Below are 16460 nucleotides of genomic sequence, written 5' to 3'. Positions count from 1 at the left end.
GGGTTCTAATAGAGTGACCTAGGATCCGGAGCAGCAGCAGATGGATGGAGTGTTTTGGTGAGCCACCTTGTAGGAGTAAAAAAATATATTATGGGATGTATCACGTAGAAAACATGTGAACCAAATGAACCAAAGTTTCAGCAAAGTCAGTGTCTTTGAAGTCCCGTGGTATTTAGCTCTCTATTGAAATGACTGAATACACTGAAAAATGGATGAAATACAGCTATTTTATGACTTAATGTAATTTCTTCATGTTCGGCGGGCCGGATTAATAAGATCAATGGGCTGCATATGGCCCCCGGGCCGTAGTTAGCCCAAGTCTCTCAAAACGTCAACTGTAAAATTACATTCTGGTCACTAGAGGGCGATGACACACGCAATACCAGTGTTGTCCCGCCCTTAAAAGGCCGCTTTATGTTCCCGGACTTTTGACAGTTTTCATAGATCTGGATGAAAATTGCAAAACCCAGAAGGTGGAACATGATCACTAATGAGTCTTTAATCCAATCAGTTCTTCAGAATCTTTGACATTATGACTTTTATCTTGTCATGAGTGTCATGAGCATGGCCCAGCCTGAGGAGATACGATTTGCAAAAATAGGTAATAAATTGTACGATACACTGATAAACCGGCCAGAAGTCATATAAAATTATAGATTGAACATTTGTCTGCTACCTGGTAAGTTATGAAAACAGTTCACAATAAGCTCGTTTGAGGGTGAATTCGTCACATTTCATTTGTTTTTTCTTTTAGCTATCTTATATATTGTATATATTGTTTCAAATTTATATAGTTTAAAAAAAAAAGAAGAGATGTTTAACATTTGTTTACAGCATGAAATCAAACTTTGCTCACAATGGAAACAAACAACTAAATAGAGCAATTATTTTATAGCATATATATAGTATTTATATTTTATTTATTTATTGCTTATCAGTTGTTTAAATGGAGTCTCATCTTGTGTAGCAATAGCTAAATTGTTCATTGCAGCCAACTAACACTCAAGTGTTGGCTGTGAGATGTCCTTTCGTCACGGCTCAAGTCTTCAAGACGAGATGCGATCCAAGCACGTTGGACATGATGACACGATACATAGGAGTCAGTCAGTCAGTCAGTCAGTCAGCAGTAGCAGGCTTCACAGCAGTGGCGTAGTCTAGTTTACGATATTAGATTTCTTGTAAAGTGAACGTTTAACTTTCCCGTTTAAAAATGTGATTAAATGATGTTCTGTTTTGTTCTGTTTGAGAATCAGCCATCACTTTAGAGAATTTATTGGTGTTTTCACCACTTTTTGCACTTGATTGCTGAAACTCAATTTCTTAAACATGAGTGTGTTGATTATTATTTAATTTTTTTTCTTTAAAAAATGTGCCTTGTGATGCTGTTGGGTCAGTTAAAGTCCAGCTGTAAATGACTGTTATAGGTCTTGTGTTGCTTAAAATACATTTGCATTGACACAATGCCATCATCAGTCTAAATGTGGATGCTGGATACTCTGATAGCCTGACGGTGCGGCTGTTCCTGTGCTGTTTTGAAGCAGCTGCTGATGATGGACAGACGTGCACGAGGCTGGGAGTGGGGGAATCAGAGTATAGTACTAGAGTAAACAAGACTGGTCCACCGCTTCACAGCCCCACCCTGCGACCTCCTGCAGCCTCCTGCCCCTGCCCCCCCCCGCAGCCGCACACACCGACAACACGTCCTCCTCACACATGCACGAGTTCGAGCACCGGTTGAAACCCATACATTTGCCAAATTGTTCCCACACGATCAACGTGTTGCCGCTTGATAAAGCAGCAGAGAGGAGGAGGAGGAGATTAGAAGATGTGGGCGGAGCCTCGGTTCCATCAGGCTGCTAGTGAGCTGAGAAGGAAGACATCGCAGGCTGGATTCTCTTCACCTCCGTCTGCATTTCTCCTCCAGGTTGTTTTCTTTCCTCCCCCCCACCCCCCTCTTTCTCGTTCTCCTCCTCCCCCAGCAGCATCTTCCGTGGTCGCAGCCAGCAAGAAAACTGAAGCCGCTGAAGCAGGTGAGACTTCTGTTGTTCTTTCCGACCCTTTGAAAATGTTTCCACGAGGGGAAGCGAGTTTCTCTCTCTCTCCCTCTCTCCCTCTCTCTCTCTCTCTCTCTCTCTCTCTCTCTCTCTCTCTCCCTCCTCCCACCAGCGTCTTCAGGCGATGCGGAAATTTTAAGCAATATCAAGCAACACTCTCTACTATCTCGACAGTGTGGAGAGTGTTTCTGCTTGTTGTGTGTGTGCCGTCGAGCGGAACCAACGAGGGTCCATAATGCTTTTGGTTTAGTGCTTGGAAACAAACACACGGTCAACGGAACAAGTGAGAGAATTAATGGGAAGCGCGCTGAGGCCACACCCACGTTTTTCTTTCTTTCTTTCTTTCTTTCTTTTTTTGTTGCCTATAAACACCGAACATCTACTGAACCAAAACAAAATCAGTGTCCTTGAAGCCCCTCTGTATTGAGCTTTTTATTGAAATGACTCTGAAAGCATGGAGGAAATACAGCTGTTTTATGACTGACTCAACACAACTGTCACATGCTTCCGCTCGCAAACGTCATTCTGGACAGGCCGTCATACTTACTGTCAAGTCATGAAGCAACCGGAATGTTGCGTGACGTCATATCAACATGACACCAGGCACCATCAGTGTGATACAGCTCCTCCCCTTTCTCTCAGTTCCGTTTTTGAATCCTACTCCTCTCCTCTCTGACATTCCTCCAGTTTCCCACAGAAACATTGGGAGTGACCTGGGAAGTGTGATCTTCTTTCTTCTCACCCTGACGGAGACTCCTTGCTCTTGGACATGTCCGCCCCTGGTGAGTTATGCAACTGGGAAAGTGGAAAAACATGTTCACCTTGACACTGCGATCTGTACTGGGGAAAAAAAGTCCTGTGTGTGTGTTTTTTCTTTTTTTTTTTTTTGCATTGTGTCTTGATTTGCTGACGTGATCGACGTTGGAGAGTTTCCACAAGACACTCCTGTCCTTCTGGAGAATCTGAACCAGATTTCTTTCTCAGGCCATGAGTAATTCAATCCAACCTAGAATGGTGGAATTGGAAAGGAATGTGTCCATGCAGACGGCAGCGACAGCAGCACCTCGGATTCTTTCCTGTTAGTCCTGGAAAGACGCAGCTAGGGAAGTGAAAGGCAGGGTTGTGTGTGTGTGTGTGTGTGGGTGTGGGTGTGGAAGGGGCTGTGTGCACTCTGGCCTTAAAAAAAAAAAAAATGACTGTTTTTGTTTCCTGCCATTTGAAAACGGGAATGTGGCTCAACAACTAGCGCTGGAGTGAGTTCAATTCACTCTCTGTCATTCAGACGCTCAGCTGTGTTTACTCTTCAATCAGCAGAAGTGCATTAGTCACGTCCTTCTTTTCAAGTGTTGACAGTATTTAAACTTCTATATACATGTGTATATACTACATGTAAGACAAAAAGGTCCTTGGAAGACCCCATGTTTAAGCAGAGCAAGGGAACTGTGTTTGAAGAGCACACACAGTGGAGCTACAAGTGGAACTGGTTAAGAGGAAAAAGCCACATTCTCTACATTTACAGAGGACTGTTAGAAAGATGAGAACAAACCAAATAAAAAAGTATAAAATGGCAAAATGAGCTTCAATGGGAATTATTTGATTAAGATCGATGACGACATCAATGTCAAAGGTTACATAACTAAAGTTATGTTTGACACGGCAGTATCAGGATCTTTTTGCAAACATGCTGTTTACTGATCTTATTAGACAAAGACACTCAACATACCTCTTGTTTGGTGCGCCCTCTTTTTTTTTTTACCCAACTTTTAACTATTATATTATTTATTTTAATACTCGGCAACATGGTGGCACAGTGGTTAGCGCTGCAAGAAGGTCGTGGGTTCAATTCCGGGGTCTGGGACCTCTCTGTGTGGAGTTTGCATGTTCTCCCTGCTTCTGCGTGGGTTCTCTCCGGGTTCTCCGGCTTCCTCCCACAGTCCAAACATGCGTGTGAGGTGAATTGGAAACTCTAAATGGTCCGTAGGTGTGTATGTGACTGCGACTGGTTGTTTGTGTCTTTTATAACCCTGAATCCGAGCGTCCCCGTCTGGGACCAGAACTCTGTTACCATGTCCTGTTTGTGTGGGGAGCACACTCAGTGACGGACCTGCCTCAGTGTCCAGCAACTTTTTGTGTTATTTTATTTATCCAAAGGCAGTTAAAATAAAACTAAACCACTGTGGTCCCCTTCGAAACGCGCATGTTTTCTGAGGTTGTGGCGCGATCGCCCGCATTGGAGGCGCTTTGCTTCATACCATTTATACCAGTGGTGAGGCAGCTGTTCTGATGGCCGTCTGTCTTTGAAAATGAAAGGATATAAAGGGCTTGATATCAACAGAGAGGGGGCATGATGAGATGCTCTAACGCCACCAGAGCTTCACATTCTGAATGTGTAGAACCTTATATCTGACAATGATGACAACTGCGTATTACCTCTTGCAAGATTTCAAGATGATTAAGTGTTGCTGTTCATTCCCGCTGCAGTTGATTTTTTAGATTGTGACTCAAAGTAAGCTGGAACCATGACTGACACATGCTCTCAGTCTGTTGTGCCCGGCTTGGCTAATAAGTAGCTTATATGGGTTGATCCACAGGAAACACATGCGGTCTCTCACACACTTTCAGAGTGCAGAGAATCACATGCAGATCACGGGTTTACCAGGTGCTGTCGTGCTGTTCCGCTTTTATAAACATGTGTGATTGTTCTGTTGGAAGGTAAGCAGTAGTGTGCCATATTTGTGTCTCTTTGTATGCTATATTCACAGATAGATAGATAGATAGATAGATGTACTTTATTGATCCCAAATTGGGAAATTACACTGTTGCAGCACTAAAAACAGTACAGAAATGAACTATACAGTAGTTGCATTCAAACATTCAAATCAATGTTTGTACAAAAAAAACACCCAAAGTGAGTTCCTCATTTTGTATTTCTTTTTTTAGATGATCTTTTTATTTGGAAAGGCAAATTCTCATTGCATGCATTTGTTACAGACTTAATCATTCAAGGACATATACAAAAACGATTGCAAACGGTTTATGAGATTCTGTCCCTTTTGCCTTTCTAGTTTGACGATAACGATAACGCAACAGAACATCTAATTTTGTATTTCATATTTAAGTGTTTGACAGTGCAAATGAGGACAAGTTCCCAAACACAAGCGCTTTGAGACGCCTTCGGTTGTGATTTAGCCCTGAAGAAATAAAAGTTGATTGATTTATTGATCGATTGATTGATAGTTAATTCCTCCATTTTCTTCTCTCTCTGCCAGTGTATCCAGACCCCTCCCACCAGGTGCCCTACCCGATGCCCCAGCCAGGGGACAACAGCATGGCCCCTTACCCAACTGGCCCTGGTGGGTATGGAGACCACAGCCAGGCCCCTCCACCAGGCTTCAACATGGGCTATCACCAAGGCCCACCTCCTGTCATGTACCAGCCTGGCCCAGTCTCAGGACCGGAACACGGTGGCATCACCCCGGCTCCAGTTGGAATACCGGCTGCAGTTCCTGTGGGGGTCCCACCAGGGCTGGAGTACCTCACACAGGTAGGAACTTTAAGTCAGACGGGTTATTTCCCATTGCTCATCAACTGACAATGAGTCATAGACGCGGTGTGATGTCAAACAGCTTTTGTAATATGATGTGGAAATAAATAAGGGAGAAAGAGGCATTGACATGTGCCTCCCTTTGCCATTAGCAGTGTTTTCTAAATGGTTTTGGTCACAAGTACGTCAGTGAAGTCCCCAGAATTGAAAAAGGCCTGAATGCTTCACTGGAGTTCATGATGAGAACACTATGAAGTAATTTTTTCTATATGGAACCTGCTGGTCAATGTATTAATATTACATTTACAAGTGTCATACCTCAGCTGTCATAGATTCTTTATGTACTGCACAGGAACCGCATCCTGTTGTGCTTGTGGGTTCAGATAAAAAGTGACCCATTTGTGGGAAATCAGTGGTTTACCCCAAAAAACTCTGAAAATACATTGTGGCTGTTGCTTTGTGATGAAAACCAGGGTTACTATGTCTTGCTCCTGCCCTCAGTCTTTCTTTTGTGATTTCCAGATTGACCAGATTTTGATACACCAGAAAGTCGAGCTCCTGGAAGGTAAGACACACTCGTCCAGTCAAGGTCTTGCCATGTTCAACGGAGACTGTTTGTTGCTCTGCAGTCCAGGCCCTCAGTTTGACCTCTTGTGAAACATTATGGCCTAATGCCGGCTTTGGAATGTGCTTATCTTGGCTTTGACCTTCATCATATCCCACCCACCCAGCGTTCATCGGCTTCGAGACCAACAATCAGTACGACATAAAGAACAGCCTCGGCCAGCGCATCTACAAGGCTAAGGAGAAGAATGACTGCTGCACGAGGAACTGCTGCGGCTCGCTGCGCAGCTTCGACATGAAGATCAAGGACAGCATGGACCGTGAAGTCATCCGACTCATCCGGCCGTTCCGCTGCGTTTCCTGCTGGTGTCCCTGCTGCCTGCAGGAGGTGTGTACACACAGTTGTATGGGTGCTACTTTGTCAATTTATCTCAATGGCCTTGTAGTATATTGATTTTTTTCGCTGACAGTGGATGAGCCCTCAGAGGAGATAAGACGAAGCCATCCGCTAGTTGTTAAAACCCAGGAATGCTATCAGTGTGAACATGTGACTTTTAACAAACGTGACCTGGCCTGTTTGCTGTTGTGGAAATAAACTGTTTACACAGCACACAGATATTTAATTTTTTCAGTTCTAACAAGCAGAAAAACATTGCAGTCTGATGGGTGATTGTCACATGTTGAGAACATTCAGAACCTTTTCCCTTTGCATTGCTGTTAAATGTGACGTGACACTGCCTGTTCAGACCCTGAATGGTCCTTTTGTCCATCCAGCCCTGCTGTTCAGAGTTGTCTAACTGGTCCGTCCTGTTTAAAGATAGCTGCTCCACACCTCTGTCCGGCAGCCACACTGATCTTAATCCATGTCATGTATTCATGTATGCATTTACAGTTGGAGGTCCAAGCACCGCCGGGCACCACGATAGGTTACGTCAAGCAGGACTGGCACCCCTGTCTGCCGCGGTTCTCCATTCAAGGACCCAACAAGGAGACTCTGTTGAAACTGGAAGGGCCCTGTTTTGCCTGCAACTGCTGTGGGGACGTGAACTTTGAGGTGAGACAGAAATAATGTGCGAATCAATATGTGGCTGCAAGGAGTTGGGTCGCAGGGGCAACAGTCTGAGCAGAGACCCCCAGACTTCCCTGGCCCCAGTCACCTCCTCAACCTCATCCAGTGGGACCTCAAGGTGTTTCCAGGCCAGCCGAGAGACCTGGTCCCTCCAGGGTGTCCTGGGTCTTCCTCAGGGTCTCCTTCTACTGGGACATGCACAGAACACCTCCCCAGACAGGCATCCAAGAGGCCTGAGCCTCCTCAGCTGGCTCCTCTCCATGTGGAGGAACAGCGGCTCTACTCCCAAGTTTCTCCCGGGGGATCCAGCTCCTTACTACTTATTATTAAAATAATTAACAGGCTGCATATGGTCCCCAGGCTGTAGTTTGTCCATGCCTGGTCTAGTCTGTATGCTCAACCTGGGTTCCATGTACAAGCCATAATTCTATTTTGTATTTAACAGATAATCTAATTTCTCTAAAACCGTCTGCATTTTATTCTGTTTTGCAGCTCAAGGGAAAAGATGGTGGGAAGCCCATCGGTCGCATCAGCAAGCAGTGGAGCGGCGTTTTGAAGGAAGTCTTCACAGACACGGACAACTTCGGCATCCAGTTCCCTTTGGACATGGATGTGAAGATGAAAGCCGTGCTCCTGGGAGCCTGCTTCCTGATTGTAAGACATGTTGCTCTAAAATGTTACCCCTCCCTGTCACCCTACTCCTTTGCAGAAGAGTCATGTCCCAATTTCTTTGGTTCTTTGCAGGATTTCATGTTCTTCGAGAAGGTGGGGGAGGCCAACCAACGCAGCACTGTGTTCTCATAAAAGAAAGGGGAAACACGGTGATATGAGAGACGTCCTCCACTTGTGCATTCTGCCTTCACACACTTTGCCTTTCCACTGTGTCTCCGCCAGATCTTCAGGTGCTTCCCTTTTGCTACTTACAGAACAGTGCCAGCTAATGACCAGTTAAATGTGGATAAAACTTTCCAAACTCAGTGATTTCTTCCCCATCTGACCAGCTTACAATACAAAAATGACATCCTATTTTCAATAGAAATGCTACCTCCATCCATCTCCACACCAAATGCGATCACATTTACCTGAACAACTGATTTAGATGCATTACTCCACTACTCTTCTACTCCGTGTATGTTTTTTATACTATCGTGCTGCTTTTTATGATAAAGTACATGTTTTGTAAATGCTGTAAATGTTAATGCTGTTGCCATTAAAGGCTTTCTTTTCAAAGCTGTTGGCTAATAGATGATGCTAGCTCTCTTGTTGTGCACCAGTGTAATCTTGACTGAAAACTAACCGTAAAGTGAAATGCACCTTTGATAGCCACCATTTGAAATGCAGTTGCTGTGACAACAGTTAGCACCACTGCCTTTCACAGAAATGCAAAGTTCATTTTTCTAACAGCAGCCATATAGTCGGATTGTTAGTACAGCTTGCTGTGTTACTTATCTCCATGTTATATCAAGAAGAAGGTTGCACTTCCATAATAAATCAAATTCTACAAAATCAGTTTAAATGATTGTTTTGTATTATATTTCAATGTTGTTGTTTTTTTTAATTTTATATATATATATATATATATATATATATATGTATATATGTATATATATATATATATACATATATATATATATATATATATATATATGTATATATGTATATATATATATATATATATATATACATATATATATATATATATATACATATATATATATATATATATATATATATATATATATATATATATGTATATATATATATATATATATATATATATATATATATATATATATACATATATATATATATATATATATATATATATATATATATATATATATATATATATATATATGTGTATATATATATATATATATATATATATATATATATATATATAGACAGACTATTTGTCTCAACGGATTAATGTTATTGCCAACATATCGTTCTGTCCAGACACTCGAGGTAAAAGAAACAGACAAAAGTATGCAAAACTACCCCACCTGTTGGCAATTTGTAAGTAGTACACTATTGAACACAGCGTGTGTGGATCATGTCAATAGCAGTATTGAAGTTCCGTCGGTGTGTAATGTCAAGATTGAAACATACAATTGAATTTAAAATTTGATATGGCTGTAAGGTATTACAAGTTTATTGTGGGACCATCATAAAAACAACAACAACAAAAAAAAAACAATCAAAACAAAACACTGGATCTGCACCAAGTGGTAGAACGTCCAGGCTAAAGGAAAGGTACCTGGTGCATTAAGGTAAATCACAAGGTAAATAATAGACGTGTAATCATATACTGTATGAAACTGAAGAGTTTTGCATTGCTGCACTACCCTAAAATACCCACCAGATAGCAGTCAAGTCAAGCAATAGTTTTACTTCCTGTATGGCTAAGGCGCAATAAGGATGACACCCTGGACAAGTGGCCACTTTATTAGGGCCAAAGACACACACATACAGTCAATTTAGAGTTTCCATTTCACCTCACATTGTTTTTGGACTGTGGAGAACATGGAGAGAAGCCAACACACACAAGGGGAACATGCAAATGTAACAGTTAAAAAAAAAGAGAAAGAAAAACACAAAACAGGAAGAAAATGATTAAGCTCATTTATTCCTATGTTATAGCATATGTGGGGACTTTACTTGTTATTTGTTTATTTTGTTATATATTGTAAATTTTATCTCAATGTTATTTTATTATTATTTTATTTAAGTCTGTCTCTCATCTCTTGCCGTATTTCCCTGGTTTGAGGAGCGTAGCGGAACTATCCCTCAAGTTCAATGTTGTACGAATGAGGGTAAGTTTGGTTAGTGGGTGCGGCTGGCGCGGCAGAGCGAAAATGGGCAACTGTTGTAAATATTGTTGTTTTGCCCGTTTAGAGACAACAAAGCCAGAAGACGTTCAAACCCTCGTTTACTGTCTTCTGCAGGTATGTTTTCGTCTTATTTTCCCGTTTGTTATTTTCCTGTCTTTCATTTTACCCCACATATGTATTGTCACTTTATCCAGTAGGTGTCACTGTTCGCCCGTTCATTGTTTTTAAGTGAGTTGTATATTGTTGTGTGTGTGAACGAGGAGACAACAAAGCCAGAAGACTTTCAAACCCTCGTTTACTGTCTTCTGCAGAAAATAAAGAGGTGAAAAACGCAACTCTCCAGTCAGCCATTCTACACATCCGTTACACAAACTCCATACAGAAAGGAGACCCCGGGAATCGAACCCACAACCTTCTTGCTGTGAGGTGACAGTGCTCACCACCGCACCACCTTGTTGCCCTTACTTCATCATTTTTGTATCAAATAGTTTGTCAGACAAGGCAGAAGGCAGACAGCTGTGATTTTATTGAAGGTTTAACCTGTTAAGGTCAAAGTTGAGATAGAAATACGCAGAGGTAGACGGCAGGAAAGACTGATGCGCTTTATGATATTGGGTGGCAGATGACAGGGTTGGCAGGTGCTGTCAGAACACCAATGCTACTCTTGAAAGCATTTTAGACTTTTATTGGAAGGTAAGTCGTAATATGCCAGGCTTATGTCTCTTTATATTCTGTATTGAAATTTGAAATTTGAATTTTATATTAAAACTATTTGACAGTGTAAAGGAGGACTACTTTATTTGACCATTTTTTCTCTCTATCTCTCCCAGTTCACCCAAACCCCTCCCACAAGGTGCCCTACCAGGAGACAACAGCGTAGCCTCTAATATGGACAACGACCAAAGCCCACCTCCTGTCATGTACCAGCCTGGCCCAGTCTCAGGATGGGAACATGATGGCATCACCCCGGCTCCAGTTGGAATGCCGGCTGCAGTTCCTGTGGGGGTCCCACCAGGGCTGGAGTACCTCACACAGGTAGGAACCAGTCCAGATGACACTTCACTGTTAGATGATGCCACACCCGTTTTCACAAGATTCAAGAAGAAGTCAGACGGGGTATTTCCCCCTTGCTTATCAATTGGCAATGATTCATAGTGTGTGATATCAAACAGCTTTCATGACATGACGTGTAAATAAACTGCAAAGGAACATTGACACTTGTCCTCCTCTGCCAGGAGCAGTGTTTTCTAAATGATCTTGGTCACAGGCATGTCAGTGAAGTATTTTACTGCTGTTGCTCAGGCCAACTTTGTAAACCAGCCCTTTGTGACATCACCAAGACCACAATGCCATTCCCATATTAATGACAACAGTCATATCCAGGCATTGGTGCCTCCACGAGAACATCTTTTTTTTTTTTTTTTTTTTTAAACCATGTCTTCCATTCATGGTAAAGGTGCCTCATGGCACTAGTTGGGCATCATGTTAAAGCCCAGTATTTTACTATATGCTGTTAACAGAGGATGCAATCTCTAATTTTGTTTCTTCCTGAGGCTGCTTCATTGGAGTTCAGGATGAAAACCAAAGTCCTGAAAATGTGCGACTATAATTTAAAACGAGTGAATGAAAAGTTTATTTTTTCTGATAGAACCTGTGATTCTAAAAGAGTCCAACTCCTTTGGTCAGTTTATTCATATTCAGTTTAATAGTGACATGCCTCAGCTGTCAAAGATTTTTTTTTTATATTACACTACTAAAGAGTTGCCTATATTGGGGTAATCAGTGGTTCTATGAAATGTATTGCGGCTGTTGTTTTCCGATGAAAACCACAGCTACTTTGTCATGCTCCTTTGATCAAGTATCTCTTTTATGATTTCCAGATTGACCAGATTTTGGTACATCAGAAAGTTGAGCTCCTGGAAGGTAAGACACACTCGTGCAATCAAGGTTTTGCCATGTTCAACAGAGACTGTTTGTTGCTCTGCAGTCCAGGCACTAAGTTTGACCTCTTGTAATCCATACGTCCTAATGCCGGCTTAGAATTTTATCATCTTTGCTCTGTCCTTTATCTTTACTCATATCCAGCAATCATCGGCTTTGAGACCAACAATAAATATGTCATAAATAACAGCCTTGGCCAGCACATCTACAAGGCTAAGGAGCAGAATGACTGCTGCACGAGGAACTTCATTGGCTCGTTGCGCAGCTTTGACATGAAGATCAAGGACAACATGGACCGTGACGTCATCCGTCTCATCCGGCCGTTCCGCTGTGCTGCTTGCTGTTGTCCCTGCTGCCTTCAGGAGGTGTGTACACACAGTAGCTCTAGAGGTGGCTGTGTCCCATATATCCATTTATATGGCCCAGGCCAACATTGTAGCAATTGTGTCAATCATTGACAGCAAAAAGTCCTCTGAGGTGTTGCTTTCATTTTGTGACTTGGATAGTGTTTTAACTGGGACCACCATTGTCCTCCTGGAGGACTTCCCTGCCCATGTGTGACCTGGAGGGGAGTGATTCGTAGGGACAGCCTGCCGATCTGAGCCCGGGCGGTGTCCAGCTATTGGACTTTATGTATGTCCATAACTAACAGCATGCTCCACATATTCCGTGCAGGAAGCAGACCTGGGGTGAAAGTTGTTGAGGCAGTTAAACATTTCTGTGGCAGTGGAGCCTTGGAGATGAGTGAAACCTGTTCTAGTTACCTTGAGGCTGTGGATGCCCTAGGGCTGTCCTGGTTGACATGTCTCTGCAACAGTTGGCCTCCATCAGGGCTGCCCTTTATCACCATTTCTGTTCATAGTTTATATGGACAGAATTGGTGGAGGGAGAGTCCAATTTGGTCACATAAGGATCCCACCTCTGTTGTATGCAGACGATGTGGTTCTTCTGGCTTCATCACTCACAGACCTGAAGCTCTCACTGGACTAGTTCGCTAACAAGTGTGAATTGGCTGGACAGGGGTGGAGTACTCACTATGGGTCTGCAGGGAAGTCCTACCCAAGGTGGAGGAGGTCAAGTGTCTCTTATTCACAAGTGGCTTTTGATTGGACAGGGAGATTCACAGACAAATTGGAGCAGCATATGAAGCGGGCATTGAACCAATCCGTTGTGGTGAAGAGGGAGCTAAGCCGCAAAGCGAAGCTCTTTAATTACCAGTCAATCTACCTCCAGACTCTCACCTATGGTCATGAGCTTTGGGTCTCGACCGAAAGATTAAGGTCGCAGATGCAAGCGGTTGAAATGAGTTTCCTTCGCAGGTTGGCTGGGCTCTCCCTTAGGAATAGGGTGAGAAGTTCAGTTATCCAGGAGGAGCTTACTGTAGAACCCTGTTCCTCCATATGGAGAGAAACCAGTTTAGGTGGCTTAGGCATCTGGTCAGGTGGCGGGGGAGAAGGTGGTTTTGGTTTCCCTGTTAAGGACACTGCCCGCGTGACCTGGACCCGGATAAGTGGCAGACGATAAGGTATAAGGTGCGAGGTCAAGTTGGTCATCATCTCGTGTTGAGCACATTCAATACTGTTCCCCTTGCGTTGCTGTTAAATTACTGCATGACACTCCTGTTCGGAACATCTGTTCAGACCCTGAATGGTTCTTTGGTCCATCCAGGTCATCTCCTGTGAGTGCATCCTGTTCAGAGATGTTTCACCAGTCTGTTCTGTTTAAGACAGTTGCTCACATGCCACACCTCTGTCCAGCAGCCAAACAGGACCCATTTAAGACTCACGTTGCATAGAGGAACACTAAAGCATCAGTTAGCATTCCAGCTGGGTGGATGTTGCAGGCCTGCTAGCTGGACAGATCTTAATCCTTGTTTACATATTCATGCATGCACTTTCAGTTGGAGGTCCAGGCACCGCCAGGCACCACAATAGGTTACGTCAAGCAGGACTGGCATCCATGGCTGCCACGGTTCTCCATCCTAGGACCCAACCAGGAGACTCTGCTGAAACTGGAAGGGCCCTGTTTCGCCTGCAGCTGCTGTAAGGACGTGGACTTTGAGGTGAGACAGAAATAACGTGTGAATCAATATATGGCTGCAGTTCCGGGAGGATCATTCATTTTACTTGATTTTACACTGTGTCCAGTCTGTATGCTCAGCATGCAAGCTGTAATTTTATTTGTATTGAACAGATTATCTAATTTCTCTCCAAACATGTGCATCTTATTCTGTTTTGCAGCTCAAGGGAAAAGATGGTGGCGAGCCCATCGGTCGCATCAGCAAGCAGTGGGGTGGCTTTGTAAGAGAAGCCTTCACAGACAAGGACAACTTTGGCATCCAGTTCCCGATGGACATGGATGTGAAGATGAAAGCCGTGCTCCTGGGAACCTGCTTCCTGATTGTAAGACATGTTGCTCTAAAATGTTACCCCTCCCTGTCACCCTACTCCTTTGCAGATGAGTCATGTCCCAAATTTCTTTGGTTCTTTGCAGGATTTCATGTTCTTCGAGATGGCCGGGTAGGCCAACCAACGCAACACTGTCTTATAGAAAAGGGAAACACGGTGATATGAGAGACATCCTCCACTTGTGCATTGTGTCCACTCACTTTGCCTTTCCCCTGTGTCTCTGCCAGATCTTTCAGTGTTTACTCTATGTTACTCACAGAACAATCCTTGCTAATGACCAGTTAAATGTGGATAAAACTTTCCAAACTCAGTGATTTCCCCCACCTCTAACCAGCTTATAGCATCAAAATTCCATTGTATTTTTTAATAGAAAAGAGTATCTACATTCATCTCCACACCAAATGCGATCACATTTACATTAGTGCAATGAAAAAAAGGATTGTCAACAGATAAAGATACACTACTCTAGCTTTTGTATCTGTTTTTTTTTTTTGCTCTCATGCTTTTTATGATGAAGTATTTTTTGTTAATGCTGTAAATGTTAATGTTGCCACAAAGGGGTCTTTTTTTCTATTCTTTTTTTTTAGTTTTTAAAGCTGTTCGCTAATAAATAATGCTAGCTTTTTTTGTTGTTCACCAGTAAAGTCTGGATTGAAAACTGACAGTAAAGTTAGAAGGCCATACAATACTGTAGCCTCTATTTAAGATGCAGTTGACACCACTGCTTTTCAAAGAAATGAAAAGTTTATTTTTCTAACATCAGCTATCTTCCAGGATTGTTAGTACCGCTTGATGTTTTACTTATCTCCATGTAATACCAAGAAGAATGTCAAATGATTCGATAATAAATGAAATCAAATCAGTTTGATTAAAATAAATTCACATATTATCTATATAAACATTTATTTACTGGAGGCTTGAGACAGTTTGGCCCTGTTTTCACTTGGTCACTTGTAACTGTTTTGGGTGATTGGATCACGAGAACGGATCTCGCAGCATCTGTTCGCACTTAGCCATTAACATGCGTCTCGAGCGTGCCATTTGTGATCGCATCACACCCCCCCGCCGAACCTATGCAAATGCAACATGCGTCATTTCCGTTTTTAACGACTGGGGGCAGTAAAGCGCAAAACCACAGCGAGTAAGAATCAACTTCCTGTTTGCGGACTATATCAAGTCACTCGTTTTAATTCTACTGCAGCTCGTATGGATCCGAACGAGGAGTAACGACTCGTGGGACAGAGTGGTGACGACTTTATTTTCGGATCAACAGTGGCTGGCAAGTTTTCGGATGCAACGTCGCGCATTTAATCACATAAGTGGGAAACTGCGACCGCTGCTCCGCTGACAAAATACGCTAATCCGGAATGAAATTTATTAGCATGCTAATAAACGAGTCTAACAAAAATGATTTGTTTTCGCTTCTTGTTTGTAACTTTATAATGACGATGCCGGAAGTTGGGGCGCCGACCAAGTACGTACACGGGAGAGGTGAGTGGAGTAGGCGGTCGTTAATGTGGACTGAAGTCGCATTCTGTTCGCACGTCCGTGACGAATGCGTTTTTATGCGATGCGATGTCAAAACGGATTTGGACTGTTAGCACTTGGTCATTTCATGCGTTTTTCGTAATCTGATCAGCAAAAAACGCATGAAATGACCAAGTGCAAACAGGGCCTTTGTCTCAGCTGAATAATGCAACAGCCCCACCTGTTGACAATAGGAATAGTACAATATTGAACACAGCGTATGCGGATCTAGTCAACAGCAGTATTAAAGTGCCATTGGTGTGTAATGTCAAGATGGAAACATATGACTGAATTTAAACTTTGTTTTGGCATGAATGTATTCAATACCTTTCTGGGACCATCGGCAATAAAACAAATCAAAAGACAAAACATTGATTACTTAATTCAGAGTCATACAACAATTGTAATATAATTAAAAAAAAAAAAAAAAAGTATTTCAATGTGCCTTGGCGAAAATGCATCTTCACAGTCTGTTAATTCAGGTGTGTTTTGCTAACAGTGGCCAAGCAAGAGCTACAA

General features: G+C 42.7%; 1 protein-coding gene across 3 annotated transcripts; it reads left to right on the top strand.

The window, feature by feature from the left end:
- The first annotated feature begins 1839 nt into the window (after positions 1-1839).
- LOC142904484 (phospholipid scramblase 2-like) lies at positions 1840-16310 on the top strand. Of its 3 annotated transcripts, none has more exons than XM_076050607.1 (8): positions 1840-2030; positions 2742-2836; positions 5324-5598; positions 6121-6163; positions 6330-6550; positions 7055-7216; positions 7724-7885; positions 14500-16310. In XM_076050607.1, exons 2-8 carry the CDS (start codon positions 2824-2826, stop codon positions 14527-14529), a joined length of 906 nt encoding a protein of 301 aa, XP_075906722.1. In that variant the 5' UTR covers positions 1840-2030; positions 2742-2823; the 3' UTR covers positions 14530-16310. The 3 variants fall into 3 exon arrangements, with proteins under 3 accessions (XP_075906722.1, XP_075906721.1, XP_075906723.1); XM_076050606.1 differs by lacking the exon at positions 14500-16310 and adding an exon at positions 7976-8738 and having other exon boundaries at positions 1841-2030; XM_076050608.1 differs by lacking the exons at positions 1840-2030; positions 2742-2836; positions 5324-5598; ... (2 more) ...; positions 7055-7216; positions 7724-7885 and adding exons at positions 10666-10758; positions 10896-11100; positions 11946-11988; ... (1 more) ...; positions 13907-14068; positions 14247-14408 and having other exon boundaries at positions 14500-15277.
- The last annotated feature ends 150 nt before the right edge of the window (positions 16311-16460 follow it).

This window comes from Nelusetta ayraudi, unplaced genomic scaffold (assembly GCF_046127955.1).
Source record: "Nelusetta ayraudi isolate G7.1 ecotype Tasmania unplaced genomic scaffold, CSIRO-AGI_Nayr_v1 ptg000128l, whole genome shotgun sequence".
In the NCBI taxonomy this organism is placed as follows: domain Eukaryota; kingdom Metazoa; phylum Chordata; class Actinopteri; order Tetraodontiformes; family Monacanthidae; genus Nelusetta; species Nelusetta ayraudi.
Note: the sequence above shows the minus strand (reverse complement) of the source record. Positions and strands in the feature narration are given on the sequence as shown.